We start from the raw sequence: 24,694 nt of genomic DNA, 5'->3' as shown, positions 1-24,694 counted from the left end.
AGTGAAAATATGTATGCCAATATTTTCATCGTACACATTTTACAAAGTTTTTTTGCAACCACAGAAAACAGTAAACATTTTTTTTAGAATATGCTTCATATAATACTGAGTATTTTCATTTAAAGATAAACGGGGAAAAAAATCCAAGGTTTGGGCATGTTGAGACCGCAATATAAAAATGAAAATGAAAATAAAATCATTTTCATTTTCATTGGTCAAACTATTAAAACTGCTTGATTAACCAAAACTTTGTGGCGTCTGGTAAGAATGCATGTATAAAAATACCATTAAAACTCTAAACATCTGACTCTACTCCGAGAAGAGCAGGCCAAGACATAAAATTGTGGCACACATCATTAAAAAAATAAAAAATAAACAAGACTGACATTTTTTAATAATAAATAAAATTTAAATTTATAATAAATAAAAATATAAAAATCAAAACACTTACATGTTTTTGTCTGTAATGTTATTTAAATGTATAGTTTTTGTCGTTGTCATTGGTTTATTTTATTTTTATTAACGAGTCCTACGTTTCCCAGAAGCCCCTGCAGGTGGCGCCACCGCTCCTTGAACTCCCGTCGTCCATCGGGGTCGAAACCACAGCAGAGAGTGAATGCGCGGCTGAGCAGCAGCATCCTCACTTGGACTGAATCAGCGGATGGAGCGGTGGGTCGACAAAAGTTGAGTAAGGTGGAAGGCAAACACAAAGTAATGCCCAACATGTGCGCTCTGAACACGTATGGATGATTTATTATGTGTTCTTGCTGCTCAAGGAGCGTTTCTATCGGGGGAAAAAGCCTTTTTATACATCGCTTTGGCTTCAGCGTTCAACGGCAACATTTAGCTCCGGATGAATGTTTGATGGACCTGCGTGTCTTGCTCTGTAGCTGTTGGGATGAATGAAACAAAGACGACAGAGGCAGCCTCGGAAGACGCCAACTGTTAACACAGAAGATAACTTTATGGAAACGTGGTCTACCCGGTAAAGGTCTGTTCTCTTCTCACTAGCTTTCGTAAACTTTAACGTTACGTCGACGACAGGCAACTACTAAAAAATGTGCTTCATAACGTTAGTTACTACACAAACTGACGTTAAAGAAGTTGAACATTGGACTATTCTGGCTTTAAAACAACCTACATTCTCCTAATGGGGGTTTACCTTTTACTTTAATATCCTGCCTTTTAAAACTATGAAAGGCGGCAAAAGGACAGCATGACCCTGTCTGTGTTGATCAAGAGAACTTCAGAAGGGTTTCTTTTTTGGTTCATCTAAAGGACTTTGACCGTTCAGTTTGTTTCTAGCATGCAGAAACCTGGTATCCACTTTGTATCAGATCTAATGCTTCAGCACGAACCTAATAGATGTCTCTGAAACGTAGAATTGAACAGGTGAATGTGTTTGAGGTGGGATATACATGGACCAGTTTGCTGGATTTCCTCTGCAAACACCCCAGCAGAAGTGTAAAAGGATATGATGTTGAACAGATAAGGTAGGCTTTCTTTATATCCTTTTTTTTTTTTAAAAATGAGCCAAGGGCCAAACCTTGTCCTGGAGTGGCTTTCTAAGCTCCATCTGGCCCAATATTTGGAGTCTTTCATTGACAATGGGTATGATGATTTGGAAGTGTGCAAACAGATTGGAGAACCAGACTTGGATGCCATAGGTGTCCACATCGAGTACCACAGACACAGGCTCCTTGCAGCAGTGCACAAACTAAAGGATGAAGACAGAAGGAAAGCACCAAGCTACTATTTCACCTTGGAGCCAATTGGAACGTCTACTTGCAACCACTCTTCAGACCCAAACAGAGAAAAAGACTTCGGGACTTTGGGATCACACTCACACACATCAAGAATACATGAGGCTTCTTGCCCTGGAAACCATAACCTGAGATTCACAGATTGTAATGACTTTGTGACTTATCCCAAACTGAAGCTTAAGGTGCTGATAAGGGATAAACTGGCTAAAGATGGGATCAACCTTGGAGACGCACCTTACACCCATAAGGTAGGTCATTTTCCCTTCCTTTGTTTACAGTATGTTGACACTAAATACTGGCTCTTCAAGCACTGTCTTGTGGAATTTAATACGCTTATTATGTTGTGTTTGTGATGAGGAGTGTGACAAATTTCTTTGATGTTGCTGACGTCCACTTGTTGTTCTGTATTGCATCAAAGTTGGCCTTGGTTTCACTGTCAAAGCTCTGCTATACAATATAGTGTTGGTTACTATCATTCCCAATATTGTCTTACTCTACTTTTCCATGTAATGATAAACAGGTAACTGACCCATAATCTATTAGTTTTGTTGAGAGACTGAGAGAGAGAGAGAGAGAGAGAGAGAAGTGAAACGAGATTCATAGTTCTTTCTGATCTTCACTGTACTGAAAAATCGATAAAACAAAGCATTGGGTTTTATGTCAGTTTTAGTTTCCATGAAATGCTTTGCAACTATTTTCACAAAGATGTATTCTCTTGTTGCTGTAGTTGCTGCTCAAACTACTAGTGATTATTTATGTAATTCCTGAATTGCTGTTCAACTTGTTGCATTCTACCAGTTTCAGGGCTTTCCCGTCAAAGCTGTTTGTCTTGTGTATGACTTTACCTTCTTTTGGAAAGATGTGTCATTTACAACTACAAAATATGGTATTAAAGACACATTTACGCATTGTTTAATCACATGGAATGCAAAACATATCGGTTATAACATTTTTTTAAATCAATGGCTGGCACCATCATTCGGTGATCAGGAGACCTCACTGGGCTGCATTATTATCACATGATGAGCTAAATAGTGATGGCATAATGGGTGAAAGAGGGAGTGAAATCAGAGGAGACTTGTATGCTTTTATAAAAGCATGAAAATTGCTGCAAATTGCAATGCAGCTTCACGGCATTGAACACTAGATTGAACAAGAAGTGAGCACTCTTAAGTTCTTCTTCCTCGTGGTTTCTTTTTCTGTACTTTAAGATATTTAAAGTATTGTGCAAAAGTGAAATCTAAAAAAGAAGCATATGCACACTAACTGATTTAAAACCAAGGGCTAAATTAATCTGTGCTATTAAACACTAGCTGCTAATACAGTATTTTAGACTTCAGGTTTTCAATGAATCTGGGATTATTGGTAGACAGGCGAACTGGTAACTGAAGGGTTGAAAATAATCCTTACACATCACAGTTAACACAGCCATTAGACAGGGGTTAAAGGTCCAGTGACCTCTGCGGGCAGATCAGTGGGACACTGGATCAGACTGCCGTGATGACAGATGTTTTCTGCACGGATCATACATGTACTGACAGCATGCCATTTCATTTCTGGGGATCTTCTCTGCTCTGACAATGGTCCAGTATGTGTTTACTGCAGAAACCGTCAGTTAATGTAATTGCAGAGGATATTTATTTGGCTATGGCAAAATCCATTCAGTCTTTAATACACTCGGTGACTGGTCTGAGGCCAGCTGAGAGGCACATTTAGCCTTATATTAACAATCTGTCACTGTCAGTGGAAGGCGTGATTGATGGATGCTGTATTTGATTATATCACAGGAAACTGATGTTAACCATTAGACAAAACATGGTGCACTGGTGATACCAAACAGTTTCAGCTGCATCGTTAAAGACTGTCAGAATGAATCCCTGTGAAGAGGTACTGTTGGACACGTCCCCAGAATATCTTTACACTTTAAGACCGGAGGCACAGTTCCTGCTCTCGGCACTGGCACTTAGCCAGGAGAGAACTTTACTTAACTTGAGTGCCTTTATACAAGATTTCCTTTAGTGCAGCCTGATGTACCACACACGGAAAATTATACTGTGTTTGTCATTATTAGAATAAATCAGAATACCAACCTAATTGGAAACCTTTATTTTATCCCTCTGTGGTGCCATTGTCTTTACAACAGTAACATTTTTACTACAGTGTTGTGTGTTTCTGGCCAGTTTCACATACAAGCATATTCTGTTCATGAAAGATTCAAACCCTATAAAGTACTAAGTGCAGAGGCACTTTGTGGTTCACTTCCAGCCTTTTTTTAGGTTGCAGTCAGTGCTTGCACAGTGAGATTCATGAAGTTTCTTGAATTCTTCAGACTTTGAAAGCATCAGCAGCTGGAGGAAGCACAGCCATGTACAGTATGGATTTAAGTTCATTTACAGGGCGAAACCTTTGAGGGTTACTGAGCCAAATTTAAAAGTGGTGAAAATGGGATAGTAGCTAAGTTTATGCTCTGCTAGTTAGCTGATGCAGCATGAACAAAGTGCCAGTGATCTTCCCTAAAAAAATCTTTAAGTGTTGAACTGCTTTTTCAGATTTAGAGTGCTTTACATTTGGTTGAGTATGTCTTCTTGCTGTATTTTTTGTAAGAAAAAAGCAAACATGGCTCATTACTTTCTAAGTTCTTGCTGAATTGAGGCACGATCCCTTCTTTTACTCTGTGAATATAGAGAACTACCTTGATTGAGAGCAGCTCATTAGTAAAGAGTTGATTTTGGCTCTATGATAACAGAGTAGTTTGGCCTTTCAGCTTTATTCAATTTAGTTGATTTAAGAGACGGACAATGGAAGTATGAAGATAAGTATGTTGATTTTGTCATCAGGAATAGTTTATATTAGCTTCAGACTAAGTTTGCCTCTGCCAGCTATACCTCTTTGCTTGAACTTAAACAGCTCTGGGCCAATTGGCAGTTTTGTGTTCAATCTCTGAGATCCAACCACAGTAGGGCTTATCCTCAGGCCCTGTTCTGTCTGCTCATCGGGTATCACAGTAATCCCACGATGTTTCTTTCTCTGGTTTTGATATTGCAATCTATTTCCAGTGTGCAATGTGCTTTACTGACTCTTCTGCATGCATGACTAGTTCACTCAGGCTCACAGGACCTATTGGCTACGAGTTTATAGAAAAAGAGAGCGAGAGAGAGAGAGAGAGAGAGAAAAGTAATGCCATAAAAGCTGGTTTAGCTGAAAGTGACCTAAACGATGGCACAGCACATTTCACTGATGTGTATTAGGGATTTCCACAAAACAGGATATCCAAGAGCAACATGTCAAATAAAGTCCTACCTTAAAACAATTACAGGACATTTACAACCATGAACTTGTCATACATAACATAAAAACATAACAGATGCTCACATTGACCAACTGGATTTTGATTTACCATATCAAAGGATAAATGGCAAACTTTTCTACAATAAGCATCTGCTCACATACAGAATTGCAGTTCAATGTGCAGACGTAGCTCCCCCATGCTCCCTTCCCTCTTAATGAAACATAAATCTTGCCTTATTTTTATTTAAAATGCGATTGTTAATTTCTTAATGATGAATATAATGATATCTTAACATTCATCAAATAATCAGTGTTATCGTTTGACATTAAAACATGTATTATGTTGATCACGTCCAGACCCTGATGGGGAAGGATTCCCTTTATAGCGGTCTTAACAAAGGGCTTCAAATCTCTAGAAGGCCTCATCACAGTGCCCAGCCTGAAAAAAACATCCTCAGAATGGGCAACAAATGTTAGTTGTTCAGAAGATTTCCCTGTGTAGCTCTGCCAGAGGATCGGAGGACAAGCAAAACCAGCAGGCCTCTTTTGTCAGAAGAAAAGCCCGTCTGAATGGAACCTGGCAAAATACACGCTCTGCAGCAGCTGACAGCTGTCGCTGCTTTTGTCAAAATAAAATAGGGACTGAATGGAAGTGTTTTTGTTGAACAAAGTTGGGTTTAAAACACCAGCCCTGATTACACCGTGAGGACTGGTGCTACATTACATTGAGGACGACCTGTAAATAGTTATGAGAAGTGGTATATTTGGTTTAAGTTTAAGGGTAGATAACATCAATCAGTTCAAACTGTTCTGTTTACTATAGAAGTTCAACCTTTTCAACTTTTTAAATAAGACAACTAAGAAAACAAGTTTCTGGGTTTGAGAACAGCCGGGACATTTCTGTTTGGAGTAGCATGTTACCTTTTCCTTACACCAGGCTCTCTCTGAACATAAGTCAGATGAAATAGAAACTCAAAATTGAACATTAGTTTGTTATTATAATTTATTTTTAATTGCTCATTATGATCAATATACACGTCACAAATCAGCAAAGTCAACCACAACGACCTACACAATATAAATAATGAGACAACACAGGAAAAACAAGACAAACAAACTACAAGAAAACTGTAAAATTGCCCATTAGTTGTGTATCAACTGTTTATGTCCTGATTGTTTCAGCACTGGTGATCTGTCTAGCTAAATGTTATTGATTATTATTATTAGTGGTAGCTTAGTTATTTTGACATTTAGGTCTGCCACAATTTTGTAGTTACAGTACAATAAAAATAATTTTCCTGATTTAAATAGCAACAGCCTAACACTATTGTATATCATTCTATGTGCATTACAATTCATATCTTAATCTATATAATCTATATATTCATATTTGGTTGTGTTGATTGGTGATCTATCCATTACCATCATCTTACTTACCATGTAGTGCACCAAAGGGTAGGCCTACTTATAGCCTTGATTCATGTTATGTCAGTATAGATTAAGTCAAACTACTGGGCCATTACAGAGGTATTGCTGGCTTATTGCACTGATGGTGCTAAGGGGGGTCGTACAGTATTGTACACAGCACTCAGAAGCTTAACATGCCATTAACATGCTTGTCGCTTATAGTCTGGGATTCGATACATTCGTGTCCAACGTGTTTCTCATGCAATTGTCTGTCCCTCTTCTTTGCAAAACAGGACAGTACAAGGACAGCTGTGATCGTACCAGCACATATTCAGACACTCCACATCACATCACTGCTGAGTGGTATCAGAGCTGCATATGTTGTTCACACAGGGAATACTGAGCTATGTATAATGTAAACTCTTGTGTTTAACAGGGCATAATCACTGACCTATATCTGTGAATTTCATATTAGAATTGTCCAGGGTAAGTGGACTAAAAGTTGAAGAGCTATACCAAGCAGCTCATTGTTCTTTGTATATTCCTCTATCCAGTTAATTTTCTTTCCAAACAGCCTTCTGCCCTCATGTAGCTTTGCTTTCAAGTAGAAATTATTCAGGAGAGCATCTGGAAGGGCTTTGCCCAGCGACACTAAGACAAGAGCATCACACACACAGAAAAACATTATTATTATTCAGGACTTAACATTTGAAAACAAAAATGAGGAGGGTCTGTTTTTTTCTTCAAGTAAAAATATTTTTCTTTTGAAGCACTCTTTCATCGCTCTTGCTTGAGCTATTGTATAATAATGCTAAGTAGGTCTTTGAAACTAATGAGCACTCTCTGAATTTAAATCACTGCGCTGTTGAAAGCCTCCTTTTGCTTTGTGGCAGACACACAAGAGACAGAAAAGATAGAGGAAGTTTTCAACTCTATCAGAGCAAGAACTGAGCCCAGCACAATGCTCTGCTTCCTAATCGTGTGTTTCTGATGTTAAAGAATAATATATTAAGTGACACATAACAGTACACTGTTGTGGTCAGTGAATTTGATTTCTAATTAAAAAAATTTATTTCTAAAATAAAGTTAGACTTGTAATTTCCCAGAGGCAAGATGAGATTGGGTCATGTTAGTTCTAATCAAAGTGGGATTTAAAGGTCTTTGCACATGATCATTATTTACTTAACATCAAACAAGTATGTGGAAGTATGTCCAACATTTGTAATTTCTCCATAATTCTCACGGTAAGTGTCCAAAAAGGGTAAATAGGTAAAATTGTTAAGCAGAAAAAAATGCTGAATGAAACTGCTGGTTAAAAGTTGGTTCATTTACAAGAAAAAAATAGAAGAATCGCCTCTCTCTCTCTCCCGCTCTCTTTTTCTTCTATAAACTCGTAGCCAATTCAACTCAATTCAATTCAAATGGCTTTATTGGCATGACATTCTCTCTCTCTGAGGATTATATCAGCACCATGGTCTCGGAGGTCTATGAGCCATATTACATTGACCTTGATCAAGTTTCATTACAAGGGTTGGATCCATGCTCTTTGCAGTGCTATTTTTACTGCATGTGCAAGATGGGGCCATTTCAGCAGTGTTTTCACTCAGTCATGCAGAGGACCCTTGTTATAAGAGGAAGATTAGAGGTCTTCCCTTTCAAAGAAAGGCACCATCAAACTAATGCAGTTGTTTTCTTTTGTTGTTCCTTAATGCATAAGGTTGTACATTTTGCACGATTGAATGCAGTGTTTTGGTACATTGCAGATACCTGATGTAATTTAGATCATTCTTTTTATTCCATTTATAGAACTGTTCATCTTCCTTATTTTCATGACATTTCAAATTTTGAAACCATTTCCTTGGTATGTATTTATCATGTATTTAATGTTAAGAGCACTACAACATAAACAGCAAACATTTTGTAGTTTGTTTGTACAGTACTGAGACCAACCTAAACCTAACTAAACTGTCTAGACGCCATTTCTCACTACGATAATCCAACATGACTCACATTTTTGCGTGACAATAAAATTGACTTTTTTTGTTTATCAATAAAGACATTGCAAGCTTTTAATTCCTCTTTATTTCTTTTGAAATATAGGTCATGTATCGGTAGCAGCTTATAATGTGTTGACATGCTCTGACTCTCTTGGTACATTAGTGTTAATTCTATGTGGACAGTATTAATAATGTGACTCACTGGGATTCAATGCGTTAAGCAAAGGAATTGTGAAAAGGATATGGTATTTATTCAGAACGATTCTTTTTATATGAAGACGGAATAACTTTATTGGCAGGATTGTGTAGTTAGTTAATTTTGATTTGAAAGTTGATACTTTGTTTGAATGCTGTATTTTAGTTCATCTCAAGTGCAGTGCTGCCTTGTGTTCAGCTGTTCAGCTATTGAATTTTGAATTAAGTCCACTAATTTACCCCAGATTATCCTCAAACAGAGCATCTATTTGGTGAATCATGATATTGATTTTTCCTTGTAATTAAATCCTGCACAGAGTCCCCAAGTCAAAATCTGATCAGAAGTAGTAAGTGGGTAAAGAATTACCCTACATAGAAGCAGCCATTTGGTCTAGGTTTACAAGTCAGAGCTCAAAATAGAGACATACTACCTTTTCATTTATGAATCACATAATTTATACATTTATTCGCATTTTCCCAGACTTAATAAACATAATAAAGACCTGATCCATTGTTTAGTCTATTTCATTGAATTCATGTATATTTGCCTTTCCTTCCATCTTGTCCACACAGACAGAACATCCCCGCTGCTCATTCAATATGCAAAAAGATGAAAAGAAACAAGACAACAACAGAGTAGACATGACAAATCTCTGCAGATGTTTGCCAGTCAGGTTTAGAATGTATTTCAAGCTTTTCTTGCTGTTCAACTCAGCACTTTGCTCTCTTCTAGTAACACTACAATCTCCCCTGAATAATGCTCTGAGACAGTTAGGAGCTAACTGCCTCTCTCTACTATTCCCAGGTCAAAGCCTCAGTGGAGGTAGATTAGTTTTGTTAGCTACTCTAACATCCTGTTGGATTGCCTGTGAGACATTGGATAATACATTTTTAATTGTTAAACAAACAACATTTAAGTATTTTTTCCAAAGTAAAATTTGAATAAATTGTGAATCTAGTTGTCTCTTTACTTCTGACATTGTTCTTGATTTAGCTGTATTACCATCTCCATGTTTCCAATCCACATTCATGTAGACTCTGAAGGATACAATATGTTAACATGTTTTCAGACACAACTTTCCCCTTTCCATTCCATTCATGTTTCAACTTCTGTGCAACATGTCTCTGAGAAACCTATCAGACATGATGGTTCTGCCTTCAGTTAGACCGCATTCATTGTTATATTATGTTACAAAGGAGCAGGTAAAGGACCTTACTAATTGTTAGATTATCTACTAAATGAAACACATTAATCCACCATGAGCACTAAGCAACATATAGCAAAGTTACAGTGGCAAGGAAAAACTTCTTAAGAGGCAGAACCCTTGAGCAGAACCAGACTCATGTTGAACAGCCATCTGCCGACACTGTGTTGGGCTTGGGAAGTGGGATAGAAGGAGAGGCATGACGAAGAAGGATAGAGACAAACAGAGCAACAACAACAACAATGAATAAGATAGATTTATAGCTACAATGTCAGTAATAATGGTCAAAGTATTTGTAGTATTAGCAGTAACAACTAAGTATCATAATAAACTGATCAATCAATTATTAACATTAACAAGTGTAATGATGAGGAAACAGGGACCACTAATTATGTTAATGACAGGGGTTAAAGCTGAGCAGCTCTAAGATTCACTTTAATATTTATATTAATCATAATAGATGTAAGGCTGATATTAATAGTTGTAGCTCTTAGATTCACTTTAATGTTTAGAATAATGATAATAGATGTAGGCTGATATTATTGTTCAGTGTTTCCCCTACCATCCCCCCCCCCCCCCCGAAGGTCAAGTAAGAAAAAAAATATATATATATATATTATTAATTTTATTTTTTGGGGGGCTTTTTGTGCCTTTATTGTAGGGATAGGATACTGGATAGAGTCGGACATCAGGGAAAGAAGTCATTTAAGGATACCTTTCCGATAGAAAAGGACAGCTGTCATTAAAAGTAACACATGAACACCGCAGTTGGAGTCAGGAGGTGGGGTCCATAGCAGCAGGACCAACAATCCAGAGGAACCTATGAGACAAGGGGGCTCAGGAGCTCCCAGGAAGATATACTATTAGTAACTTACATGGTACATGAAGATTTACAGACGGTGACATTCAGTAATAGGATGTGAATGCACAGAGAGAGGGGAAGAGACACGAGCTCAAGGTGCCAGGCCCCCCGGCAGTTTAAGCCCATAGAAGCGCAATTACGAGCTGGTACATACCTGCTCCAGCCCACTCACTCCAGTTTCTTTGTGTTCATGTATCATATGTGTTATGTAAACTTTTCTAAAAAGGTCAATTGGAAAATGTCGTGACTTGACTTTAGTAGCTTTAAGCAAAGCTCAGGCCTCAAATCCATTTGTGTGACATGTTGGCCCATTCGTGATATGGTCCCGAAGGGCCAAGGGGATTAGACTTACGCCCCTTTTACAGCTGGTGCAATGTGCCATGACATGACACTCATCCATCTTAGTCAGGAGCAGTCATGGGTGGTCTTTTTTTCCGGTTTTAGTATGTATTACTCTCTGAATGTAAGATGCAGTAGCACACAGGGAATGTCGTAAAATAAAAGTAAATATAAGAATGACTTGAGTTGAAGAAAAGATACACAAGTCTAAATATGAATCTCTTTGTGTTATTATTTTTCTTTATAATATAGTTTGCATTATAAATATATTTCTATGTATGTGATATTTGTAGGTTACCCCACTGAGAACAGTCATAGATGTAATATTCTCTAAATGGACAACTGCACTTTGCCCTTTCTAGAGAAAATCCCACTGTGAGGCGGAGGGTGGAATAACAGTCACACATCAGTTCTAGTTTGTCCAGTGACTGGCAGTCCCATGTAGCAGCTTCCCAGCAGAGTCAGATGCTGGTAGTCTGCAGTACAGGAGTTCACTGCTTTGACTCCATCCAGCTGTGTGCTATTGGTCAAACCAGTCCAAGGTCTGCCAATGCATGTGAGCCTGCATGCTGTAAAGCCAGCATTGTACCTGACCTTTCATTGGGGCTGTGGGCCTTTTTTTTTTTTTATGAAGAGGAAAAAGCCAAGGTCACGCTCCTGCAGTGCAGTGAATGCTGTATCTTAATAATATGACCCACTTTCCTCTCCTCTCTTCCTCTCTCCACATCAGCTAAGACCCTCCTCCCTTATGAATTACATATGACAAGTCAACTGACACTATTGCATACACTTAACCACAACAAACTGTTAGCTGAGCTGATGGTGATCCATTTGCATGAGGTATGGCATTTCTTGTATTCCTCATCCATGTGAAATTAAGAGGATTTAATTCAGAACTGATTTGCTGTAATCATGCATTTGGTTTCCTGTGAATATTTAATGTGCTTCATATCCCCTTGTCAGCATACATTCTGTATTTGCTTCAAGAAAAAAATTATATATTCAAGATTCTATAGTTATACGGAGCAGCTGTAGCACAGTTGTGTGTTTGCCTCAGGTTCAGCCATTATCACGTTTTTTTCAGGCTCAGTGGACTACAATGAGCGATATGACCTGTATGTCATTTTGTTAGCCATGTGGAAGGCGTACATGAAATGTTCTATCTGCTGAATAATTGTCTCAAGTTTTTAAAATTAGCATGAAATATCTTAGTAATAGGAATGTTGTGATCAAACTAAACTGACTAAAATGAAACTGATGCCTATGTATCTTATGTTAATGTGAGTAGAGCCATGATTACCGTCCTCTCGTCATCTTACATCAAACCTCTGTATAGGCTGGAGACCTGAGCTAACAATTTCACAAAAACCCACTAAAAAGTAGCAAATGTAATTGATGTCCACTAAACTGGCTGTGTAAATGCTTATGTAATTTTCTTTTCATTTTTTTTTCAGAAAGCATAGAAAATCATGGCCTACCCTTTAGTGGAACATCTGATCCACTGCCTGCGAGCTTGCAAGATCATGCAACCACCATCTTAATCACTAAATCGGACCAATGCGTCAAATTTTGTCAGAAATTCAAACAAACGAAAACTAAAACATACAATATAAGCTCCTCCCTGTCTTTTTTTTCTCCAAAATGTAAATTCTGGTTGGCGTTTTTTGTTTTGGATTTTGAAAATTTCAAAAAATCTGAGAATCGAAAAAGACCAAGTACTTTGAGTTTTCTGTTGTATCTTTCATCACAAGAAGTACACTGATTTACACAATTATTAAGTTACATTATGCCTTAAGTTACATTAGTTGGTAGCTCCTCCCTTTCTCAAAGAGGAAGCTATACATTAAATCTTATCTGGGTACATTTAAAGGCTGTGTAATTTAAACTCGGGCAGCAGGGGTTTAGGAGCAGCTGTCGGGGTTAAATGAAGTTTATAAAGTTGTCATATTGAGCTGAATGCTTGGATGAGACTGTTTTATGCATCACAGATTCACACACTGCTAGTGTGTTATGTTGCACCTCTGCTGCCCCTCATCAAATATACATTACATTTCTGTGTTGCAAATTTTTAAAAAGGGTAAACAGTAGGATCCACTTAAGAGTGAATGACTGAAGTCACGGAATAAAGGAAAAAATGGCTTTTTCTCAACTTAGTATCTTCACAGCAGCACTGTGCAGCATGGTGTGAAGGGACAGTGATTTGCTGTTGACACAACCTAAAACAAATAGTAATAACCCACTTTTTTAGGGCTATAATGGAATCGTTATTCAGCATGAATACTATACTTGTTTGTAACTTGTCAATAAGGTAAGCCTACATTTGCTGGCTGTCGGTAAGAAATATTTAGTAGCCACTTGTGAATATTTTTTAGCAGTTAGTGAATCTTGAACTTATATCAATGCTCCAAAGACTTGGAGAAAAAGCTGAATAAAAACCTCTCATTGTTTACAAAAAGGGACCTCCATTCAAGGTTTACAGTCAGCTGTTATCTGTGTCTTACTTCTCATCAGTCTCCTCAGGTGCTTCCAAGCTGCATATCTCTTTCATCTTATCTGAATACATATGGCAACTCTTTGAATTATGTATATCACTGTTTTCGCTGCCTGAGCAACAGTGCAGGAGCATGTGCCCGTTAAAAAAGCTTCTGTGCCTCTTGGGAAAGTAGAGTGTAGGAGGACCGTGAGTGGATGTTTTTCTGTAATAGTTTTGTATGACTGTGTATCTCTGAGCTTAACACTGGCAAGCAGAGAGAAAATGATAGTTCTGTCACACTGAAGTAGGTAAGTGTTGTTTTGTAAGCTATAGGAATAAGGGCAACAACAAAAAAAAAAGTAGCAATCCGTCTAAAAACGCAGCATATCCGACCCGTATAAGACGCAATGTTAGTTTTGAAATATTGATTTATGTCTGTATGACCCTTCTGCAGTTTGGACCTGAAGGTTTTCTCCAGTTTCCTCCTGTCTTTTTCTCTGGAAATGTCTAAGTTGGTGCTAGTAACAACTCTAAGCGTTGGCTAAAGTGCCTGTTTGAATGTGTGGTCTTGGCAGGGCAGGAGGGTTTTCTCTTTTGCTTACTGTAGGTTCTGACGTCTAACTGTTTACTGTATAGACTTTGTTGGGGAGAGGATTAGTGAAGGGGTTGTTTCTGTTGGTGTGCTTAGTCTTTAATCTAACATTGGGACACTGTAGTGTGTGCAATGCAATATAAAGATTAAAAGATTGACGGTTGAAAAGGTCAGCCAAACATTCAACATTAAAACCTGGTTCAGATGACTTTATTTCATGACATGTTAATTTGGATCAGATTAAATTCAAATTAGCAATTAGCCGCTTTTTGTAGAGCAAACATAAAAATTTGCCTCTGACATGACATCAGAGTAAGCATATTTACTATCCCTATTATTCAATGATCATGAAGTAGTAAAGTCAAGTTTATTTATAGAGCACATTTCAGCAACAAGGCAATTCAAAGTGCTTCACACAAGAGATCAAAAGAATTATGACACAGAGGGAAAAAACATTAATAAAGAAAATTTAAAAAGTCACTAAAACAACCATTAACAACCATGGAGAGGTTTAAAAAAAATCGAAATATTCAATTAAATCAAAATAGAAAGATCAAAAAAAGAAATATCACATTCAACGGAGTAAAAGACATTAAAATACAAAATTCACTTAAATATCCACAAATGTGTAATTTAATTATGTTGTCTGCTTTCAATGTTATACTGCTCTGAAATCCTGGCTACAGAGATCTTCCTGACGCACACAGATTTAACCTGCTATGAAAATGGACAAAAGGGACAAAAACCTAAGAGTTAATGGGACAAATGTTAATCAGTCAGATAAAACTGTAATGTTCATGGTACTACATTATTAAAAGGTGAACACACAAACATAGTCTTCATTAGTCTCTATGCTGGTCATCTTAATTCTTTCCCTTAGTGTGACACTGTGTTTATTTCCTTTATTAGAGGTTGTTTGTTTGAGATGTTTTAATAAATGAAAGCAGTGAACAGCAGGCAGAGAACTCAAACACCAGAATGTCTATAAATGTTACAAACATCTTCTGGCCTGTGTCTCAATTGGCTTAAATGTGGTGAATTATGTATGAATGACCCATACTGCTTATATTGAAGAGAGCAAACCCATATTCCCCAGGTACAAACACTGGGGTCTGTATACAGACAATGTCAACATAGCTTTTTTTTTTGGCTGCCAAATGTAACATTTTCAGTTGAAGAAGGTTGCTTTGTTTTTGAGGGAATAAGTATCTATTTACATTTAGAAGCAGTACAAACCTAAACCTCACACAGCAAGTTCTGATTACATTTTTTGTGGTAACCTTGTTCTTTTCTTTTTGAAACTGCAGGGATGCCAGGCTAGGGTGGATTTAATTGGCTCGATTCAATCAATTACCACTTGATTAGGGAATTCCCTCTAGCACAGTGGTATTGATTCCACACAGTTTGTCTAATTGTAGCGCAGACTTCCTGTTATTTGCTGGAAGTCTTTTTTCCAACCTTTTTAGCATATTTTGTTTAAAAAAAAGCACCAGAGAAAAGGCAACTGTAGTTTTTTTTAAATAATTACTTATACTTATTATAATTATTTATTGAAATACAATAACTTCAACAGGATGAACACTCACTTTGATTACTCATGCTGTAATGGCTTAACCACTAGGTAACCAGTGCCCCCTCACCCCATATTTTTATCAAACTGTTTTATTTCACACTTTATTACTATATCAAAACCAGGAATATCACATGCATTTAGACCTGTTTGTTCATCAATAGAAAACTTGAATCGACGAACAAATTATACCTCATAAAGCTACACTTGAATAATTAACCCAAATGGTCTTTGAAAATCTGCACCCAAAAGTCTACGGATGCATGTCATTGTTGACTGACAAATAAGCATCTGATTGCAATAATCATCTTCTAGGTTAACTTTACAATGAAAACATGAAGTGAAAGCAATTATTATAACTTTGTCATAGTCAACTTTCTTTTGTTAACCAAAATTGCATTATTGTATCACTTAGGTCCTGGAGTGCATTTGCAGAGTTTGTGATATTCTTACTTTCAAGCATTCCTTTGCATTATTTAACTTTAATTCTGTGTCTATTTTGGTCAGGAAGCTTTACCCTGAGCCTGGCAAAGATTTCCTTTTCTGCGGTTCAATCTGATACTGTGTCCATTAGGAAAGGTGTGTGTAGATGACGACATACTGTACGTTACTGAGAAGAATACAGGCTGAAGAGACTACATCAAGTGACTGACCTTGATGTGATGTGATAATGTCATATAGAACCAGGGGAAAGGGCATTGCAGTATCTGGCTTGCTTTATGCTCCAATGCAGAGGTTAAAAGGTGTTTCATTGTGGCAGTGCAGCGTCATGAAAAAATGTGTATATATCGGATGGATTCAGTTAATTTGCCATTAGATATTTGCTGGCAGTTTGTGAGGCTTTCATTGCCATTCCCAATACAATGAAAATGTAGAACTGTGTTTTTATTGCTTAAAGCATGGCAGATGTTTGAGGGACTCACAACAGTGTGTCAGAAATATGCCAGTTAAAAAGGATAATCCACAAGCCTCACTGTGAACAGTTTTCACTCAAAACAGGGAAATTTGGCATGGTGACAAACCAATAATATCAAGCACTTTAAATCCATCCCCACCTCTGCCTAACCTCTTATTTATGCAAAGTTACAGAGGGATTTGATAAAAGTCATTTGGGGATTGCAGTATACAGCTATTTGGGTCAGAAATACTTTTTGTCCTTTGAACTCGTATTATGCCAAAATACACAAACTGTCTCAGTCTACTACCGCTGGAGCTATACAGTAGAGCGGTGGATTCTGGGTAGTCATTAGCTCAATGACTCCCTGTAGGTGGAGTGCCTGAGTGTTGGTTTAGTACCTGATGGAGTGTGTTTTGGATAACTGACAGGATGCCCATTGGCTATTGCATTCAAGACTAACCTCTGCCTCTCTTGGTGCCCACTTTGCTGCAGGCACCCATAGTCACCCACCCACACATGACAGCTGTGGTAGACACTGATGCCCAGCCATCACCTTTGCACTCACAGGTTCAGAAGTTGGCATGTCTACTGGAGTTTACTTGGCTTTCACTGGAAAGAAAACAATTCCATTTGGCACAATGAGGTCACCATACCACCACCATACCAAGGCCTCAGGTTCCAAGTCTGGTGGGATCTAGTCCTGGTGAATCACAAGTGAAAATGGAAGTGCCTCGAGTTACACATCCACTGATTTTAAAACTAACATTTTTAGAAAAGGAGAGATCTTACCTATTAAGGTCTTGATTCTCAGCATTCTTCTTGACTATTATGGAAGTAGACAGTTCACGTCTTGTAGAAACGTCTTTAAATGTCACAATCTTTGCGCCGCCGTTACAAACTATACCAAGCTTTTATTGGCATTTACATTTCAAATCCAGGAGAAAGGTTGTGTATGGTTTCTTTGTTTGATGGTGAACATACTGTCCTCTCCGTGTTTGTAAAATGTCAGTTTGATTTGAGAAACAAACTGTCACAGCATTAAACCAAAGCTGGTTGAGGATCTCGTTTGAAAAAAACAAAAACAAACCTACAGAAATATTATCTTGTTTAAATGATTTAGAATTCACAAGACTCTTAGTTCCGCTTATCCAAATAAAACAAATGTTTGTCGTAATAATTTTCATCGGGAAACCAGAAAAATCATTTACCTCTTTATATCTCAAACATATGAATGTGGTGTTGAGATAGCTGTTTTCACTGTCTTCATTCTCAAGTTATTTGGTTCTTCAAATGCGTTGCATGGCATGAGTTTGTACTGTTCCTGGAAGACGTCTTATTTGCACACCATGAGCCAGTGTCTGCCTGCAGGCAGGATTAATCTATTTGTGGCTCAAATCCACTGTGCCTTCATGTTTCATGCTCACGCATTTAAGTGTCTGAACATATTACTAATATTACTCATAATCCTGACTGGATGTTCATCACGCAGTCACACATTCAAAACTTTGATGGCTTGAACTTTCAAATGTTCGTCTTCAAAGTCTTTCTGGATAAAGAGTGAAGTAAACAAGTGAGAGGTCAGAGCCACTGACATTTAGCTTTCAGCCTTTTAAAGTTCCTGGCTGAGGCATCCTTGCAGAAAAATTTATGCCGCACATATGACATGGATGACATGAGTCAGACAGACCCAGACAGGTTTTATGGATGATAAGGAAAATAAATTTAGTGGGTTTACTGGTTGGGAGTCGGGGGGATCAAGTAATGTCTTTTAAGGACGCTGATATTCCCTTTATTGAGTGTTTGTTAACTGTGTTTGAGAACAAAGTGGTATAAAAGCTCAGTCTTGAAAATTATCCATGTGGGAACTGATCAGTGCCTGAGAAGGTATAAAATGTGCTGTTCATAGATTTCCTTACCTTCCATATCTTAATGTCAATGTCAAGGTTATATCCACGTCTATTGCACTGTCCCCATAACTCAGACAGTTTCCTCTTATGCCTATTAGAAAGTATCCGTAATTGCCTCCATGGTGGCCAATAAAGTCTATATGAGAAACGTGACTGTGTTCATCTATTATCTCATTAGCTCTGCAAAATGACATGTTTATGGATTTTCTCTAGAGCAGTTTTGAAAACTGGATGCCTTGCCTTTGGTTTTTATTTTATGCTGTAAAACTTGTTTTATTTACTTCCTTTGTCCTTTGCGTAACAAAATCTAATGTGGAGGTTGGGTAAAGGATATTTATTTTAGTATGTATTTTCAAGTTATTTTTTCCTGTGTTGCATTCTACTGACCTGTAGTATGATTTTGATATACAGACTACCATTATTGATCAAATGATATGAAAGAATGCAAGAAAAACTGCTCAGAAGACATATAATATACAACCCAACAGCACCACATACTGCACACTCCAAAATGACCAACATTCAACACCATAAAAATCATAGAGTTTGAGCAATAACTGAATTTTTCAAGACACTTAGACAAGCTTTACAAAGACAGGACTAAAGGTAAGACTGTTTATATGAGGAATTATTAATATAAGGTAGGTTCCCCTAAAAGACTAGAAATTAAGTTCCAATTGTTTAGAACAACATTACTTTTGCTTCTTTAACTACATTTACTGAATTTATAACTGGATTATCTGATGTTTGTATCCAGTGTTCGCCTTGCTATGATGCTACGTTTCTGAATTTGTTGTATTCTTATCAACTAGACTGCTTCAAAACACAAGAGGGGTACTAATGTAGAAATCCCAGTTGTTTTCCAAATATCGTCCGTTTTGTGATCATCAGACTGGATCCTAATTGTGTCCCCTTTACACAGATATTCCTCTGAGGACAGTGTCTGGACCATTGCCACTAATGAAACTGTTCCACTGTCTGTCCTCAATTTTCATACATTGATTGCGATTGTGATTAGGTTTGAGTTCCTGTGTTAATCAATACATAATTACACTCTAATGGGACTTCCCGACAATGTGCTCTAAAACCATCATTTCAAATGACTCGGCCACATAGCCCCTTGCCTGCATCATGCTAAGCTGCTGAGAGACACAACATGACTTGATCTGGGCGCATTGATGGATTAGCTCACACCAAAGAGCCCTGACAATGGCAGCAGCTTGTCTTTTTTTTTTTTTTTTTAATCACCTTGAATGGAGCAAAATGACTCAAAATCTGAGCTCCCTTTGAGATGGTCACTGTCAGTTCAACTGATATAATCAGTTACACACTATGTAAGCATGATGTTAACATCTGTGGCCACAAATGTACTCACCTTCAGTTTATGAGCTAATGATGCTCATTGGATGACATTCACCCTGAAACAAGAGTTATTTTCAGCTTTGTAGCACATGTGACATCTGTGTCGGTGTCCTGAATGGATGCCAGATTTTCCACAGTAGAAATAAAAGTGCCAGTGCCACTTTTTTTAAAGTAGATGTTTTGTGGTTTCTTTTGGATCTTACTTGAAACAGAAGAATGCATTACTTTTTATTTTTATTTAAATAAGTACTTTGTTTATTATCAGACAGACACAAACATGGGGAGGATCAGTAAAGAGAATTAGACACTGTGTTAATTAAAAAAGGAAACTCTTGTTTAGCACCAGTAGATAACAACGACAGTGATGTTCTGTCATGTATTCCCTCCCCCAAGGATTACTTCTGATAAATAAGCTCTGACAGCTGGTGTTTTCTATTAACTGCCTACCTGTTTGTACAAAGGGAACATTCAAAAGAGGATGTGACTGAGAGTGTGTTGATGATGATAACTGACTGGAAAGCTACAAAAAGTGCAGAAAGTGCATCTCTGTGAGAAATTACAGGAAGTCGCTTGACAGTTATTGTATCTGCTCGGCCTGCAGGAGGGACAAAGTAAATAAAACCGTCCCCTTTGACCCCTGTTGTGGCCAGAGTTGGCAGGTGATCTCCCTTTAAGGTTTTGCTAGTCATACATTTAAATGGTCAGACTTTATATTTGTTTCTTACTTATAAAATATGAGATTCTTATTTAGACTTACAAGAGGCCATACATAAATTTATAACAATTAGTTAGTCATTTTATATTTGTTCTTCAATTATTTTACTGAAAATGACTGAATGACAATGATCAGTATGTTCAACATATATCATATCATATGAAATATGTAATTTAGCTCTATCTCTGATTATTACAACGCATGCTTGTATAAGCAGGATCATGCAGTGGTTGCATGACCAATGTCATGAAGTAAGCGAACTGGCTAAACCTCCAGGCTCACTTGGATCTCTCCTCACACCATCATACTGCCAAACAGAGCTGAGACAATCAGAGCCACAGCAGAGTCTGCATTTCAACACTGTATTTGCCTGGAAGCTGATTGTGAGATAACATGCGTTATCTCATTTGTAGATGCGACTTCAGACCGCAAGAACTTTTTCATAGTTCTAGGAACTGTTGGAATCCTCCCTGTTTTTGATTGATTCCGCACCGCAGGAGCTTTGAACTATTTTATTTCCTAGGACCTCGTTTAGAGGAACCTTTTTGGCTCCTGTTTCAGAGTAGGTACCATGGCGGTGCGGATGCAGACAGAAATAAAGTTCCCATGATGTGTAGTTGTCAGGGAACTCCCTAGTGGATAGTTCTTCTTCAAAAAGTCCCCAGAACTGTTTGATTCGAGAACACCTATTGTTTGTCTATTAAGATCTTCATCTACTATTTTCTTGCGCCTGTCTATTAATCACTCCGGGCAAGTTATGGTTGTTGTTTTTTTTAATGTGTTTTATTATGAAAAAGTGAACTTGACTTTACATGAAAATGTTTCAATGAGAAACCTGTTAAATTCTGAAGTGTCCTTGACTTTCAAACACAAAACTATGTCAAGTTGGCTAAGAAACTGTGTCACCTTTTTATGTAGTCTGTCACACATAGTTAAGTAATGGTTTCTGAAAAGATAGAGTCCTGACTTTCATTCTTTTGTAACTTTAAATTCATTTTATTCTTCTTCCTACTACCTGGTCATTGGTATTGGAGCTATAGCCTACCACCATGGACTAGCAGTTTCATCACCACCTACTTATTCCTTTCTTGTCTCATTTCTTCCTCACCTTGTCACGGCCTTTGTTTATCCCCTGCAATTGAAATCCTTTATTTATGAAACTCCAGTGTCCTACAGTATAAATCTTTAAATTTTAGCATAGTCATAATTTAGAACTTCTAAGAATGGGATTTATGTCATAAAATGACGGTTTAATGCCTCTTTTCATGCATCATCAAGCTAATGCAGGCATTCAACTGTAGCCCAATGTGGCCAGCAGAATGGGTGAAGAATGTGAAAAAATAATAAGGCATTCACTCTGGACCTAAGGGAAGAGAGATAAAGTAAACCAAAGAAGAAAAGTGGGACATAAAAGATAAGAAAAGCTAAAGTTATGAATACTGAGATTAAAAGGTTTCATTGATGTGGTAATTTTAATGGGCAGCCTGCCACGATAAGAAGCTGGACTGTGAGGTCAAGATCTCAATTTATAAAACGATCCATAGGCCATTGAAGCTTGAAATGCTTCTGAGAAGGCGAGGACAGGATTTGGATGAGCATTCAACCACAACTTGTCAACTGCACACTGGTGTGATTCCCCCTGCGGTGATTCAGGGTGGCTCAATAACATATGCGGTATAATCGCACACACCCTTTTTATTATTTAACAAATTTACTTGTGAATCAGGGCCCACCAGCATTAGTATCTGGCTGGGAAGATTATTTAGATTGTGACTTTTATTTATCTTTTTATTTCTCAACAACATCAACAACGGCATGATAATCAGAGATAGACACAAACATTCCCGCAGTGAATGCAAGCGGGGTGGACAGCACCTGGTGCTGAAACACCGTCATGGCAGCAACAGTTATCACCAGAATCCCCTCCTCTTTAGCCTTTTGCCTACAAAAAAGCGCAAAAGAAAAATTTGGTCAAGGAATACATAACATGAGGCGAGGTGAAGTGAAGTGACTTCGCCTGGGCGATAAAACGATAATTATCACAACATAATTTAGCCCTGGGGGAATAAAACGACTACAGAATTATCATTATATAATTATCTTCAGCGTTTTTTAACATCGTGCACTGAGCTTATGATTGTAAAATGCTCCTCTGTTCAAGTATAGTTTGTCATGTTCAGATAATAAAGGATGTTTAAGCTTCAATTAACCATCTGATTTCTTCAACTTTAACTCAGGAGCATTTGACATTTATCGTGACAGTTATCGATATCGACTGATATGGACATTTTCGTAAAATCGCCCTGCCCTAAGTGCGGTTGTTACGGTTGCTCTGCAGTTGGCTTGTTAACAACGTGGTTATTAATTTTTGTGGTTACCAAGACAACCATTTGTAACCTAAATGAAAATAGATTCACATAAGTTATTAGATGTGTTTGAAGGTATATCATGCAGTGAAGTGTAGTTATTAACACAAATGACTAGGAACACCATGGTGCAGTAGTATTAGTGCTTTCCATCTTTTATTTGATTGTGTCCAAGATATTAATTCTAAGATCTGAAACTGAAGCACTTTTCATTAGTTTGTAAGTTGGTCATGTGGGAGGACTCATTCATTATATCAGTTCAACTACATTTTACATAAATTGTATAGCCTACTGCAGGGAGAGAGGTTTATAATGCATGAATTTAATCACTGAATTTTTTATTCCTGAGTGCTTCTGCTTGACTTAATATGGTTTAAGCATTCTGCATTATTCAAGTTTGTGTGATATTTCTACAACATGGCCACTCGGTTCTTTTAAATGCGACCCAGGAAAAATCCTTGTTCAGCTTTCTCAGTCAGAGCTCATACTCGGACAGTGTTTCACAAAGAATGTAGGGGGGCCATTAAGGCATTCGTGCAGGGTCTCTAAGAATGTGTTGTAAAAAATCAACTCAAAGAACCCTACATTAATGGAAAGGCAACTGTGCCTTTTATTTGGTAAAATATTTTTAATGAAGTCTGTTACATTTAATTTTTAGATGGTACAGTGCCACACTTCTGTTTATAGTTTGTGGCAAAAATCACAAGTATGACCTACGGTATATTGTTAGAACGCATTCATGTAATTTACTACTGAATGTGCTTTTTTTTATTCACATGAAACATTAATGAGGCACATTGATTGGAAAATGTGAGTGAGGGTGTTAAAGCACTTGGTTCAGTTGTCAACCCCAACAAAGGGCCAAATATTGACAGAGATCAATTTGGATGTCTGATTATGCATATTTAATAAACCACATGTCAGTTCTATTGAGTGTTTTTTTAAGTTGTTTCTCAAAGATACATTTTGGCTGAGTAAAGTATATGAAACTACAGCAGCTTTAGTCACAACATTACAGTAGGCAGATCACAAATCTCATCGGTCATGTAAGAGATGTCAAACATTAAAGTGAACCCACTCGTGTTGAATGGGTCTTCAGGTTCATTATAGATCCTCATGCAATTCTTATGATGTCAGAGCATGCTTGGCTTGCTGCGGTTAGCATCCATTAATGGGTGTAGTTTCTGTAAGGTGGATGTCCTTGGAATGGCGAGGGGGGGGGGGGGAGACGCAACATCTGAGAGCTCAGAGGAGGAGGAGGCAAATTGAATTGGACAGGAGATGTTGTCATCAGGTCTGTTAGGGTGTCAAAGGAGGCATGTGTGATCAGTGAGCACAATCCGAACGTTTAAAGTACATCATCCAAGTGTTACTTTGCAGTTCTGTGAGAAACAGATTCCCCTAAGGAGAGAGAGAGAGCCGGCAGAGATACAAGGTCTGACTAGACAACAGAGGAATATGTTGTCAGAAACATTTTAGAAAGACCTCCGTATTCATCATTAGCTCAGTATTTTTATTATTATTATTATTACTATTATTATTATTCTTGTCTCTATGAATTTGATGACATCTAGATGCTGCTTTGCACTGGGCTCAGGGACAGGGGGGGAATGTGAATGTCAGTACGGTGCTGTTGTAAGACGGGTTAAAGATATGTTACTCCTGCTGGTACTGTCTTGTCTGCATGGTGTCTATTGTTTGGGGTAAAATTAATTAAAATAAAATAATTGAATAAGAAAGACCTCCGTAATTCCT

General features: G+C 37.7%; 1 protein-coding gene across 1 annotated transcript in view; it reads left to right on the top strand.

Moving 5' to 3' along the window:
- The first annotated feature begins 832 nt into the window (after positions 1 to 832).
- The window catches only part of sash1b (SAM and SH3 domain containing 1b), a 46,766-nt gene continuing 22,904 nt past the window's right edge, over positions 833 to 24,694 (top strand). Inside the window, exon 1 of the mRNA XM_061063890.1 lies at positions 833 to 2,011. Within this exon, the coding sequence (XP_060919873.1) occupies positions 1,529 to 2,011 (483 nt within the window). The 5' untranslated portion in view covers positions 833 to 1,528. The remainder of the gene's footprint in view (positions 2,012 to 24,694) is intronic.

This window comes from Labrus mixtus, chromosome 18 (genome assembly GCF_963584025.1).
Source record: "Labrus mixtus chromosome 18, fLabMix1.1, whole genome shotgun sequence".
NCBI classification, from domain to species: domain Eukaryota; kingdom Metazoa; phylum Chordata; class Actinopteri; order Labriformes; family Labridae; genus Labrus; species Labrus mixtus.
The sequence above is the reverse complement of the archived record's forward strand: the minus strand, read 5'-3'. Positions and strand labels throughout refer to the sequence as shown.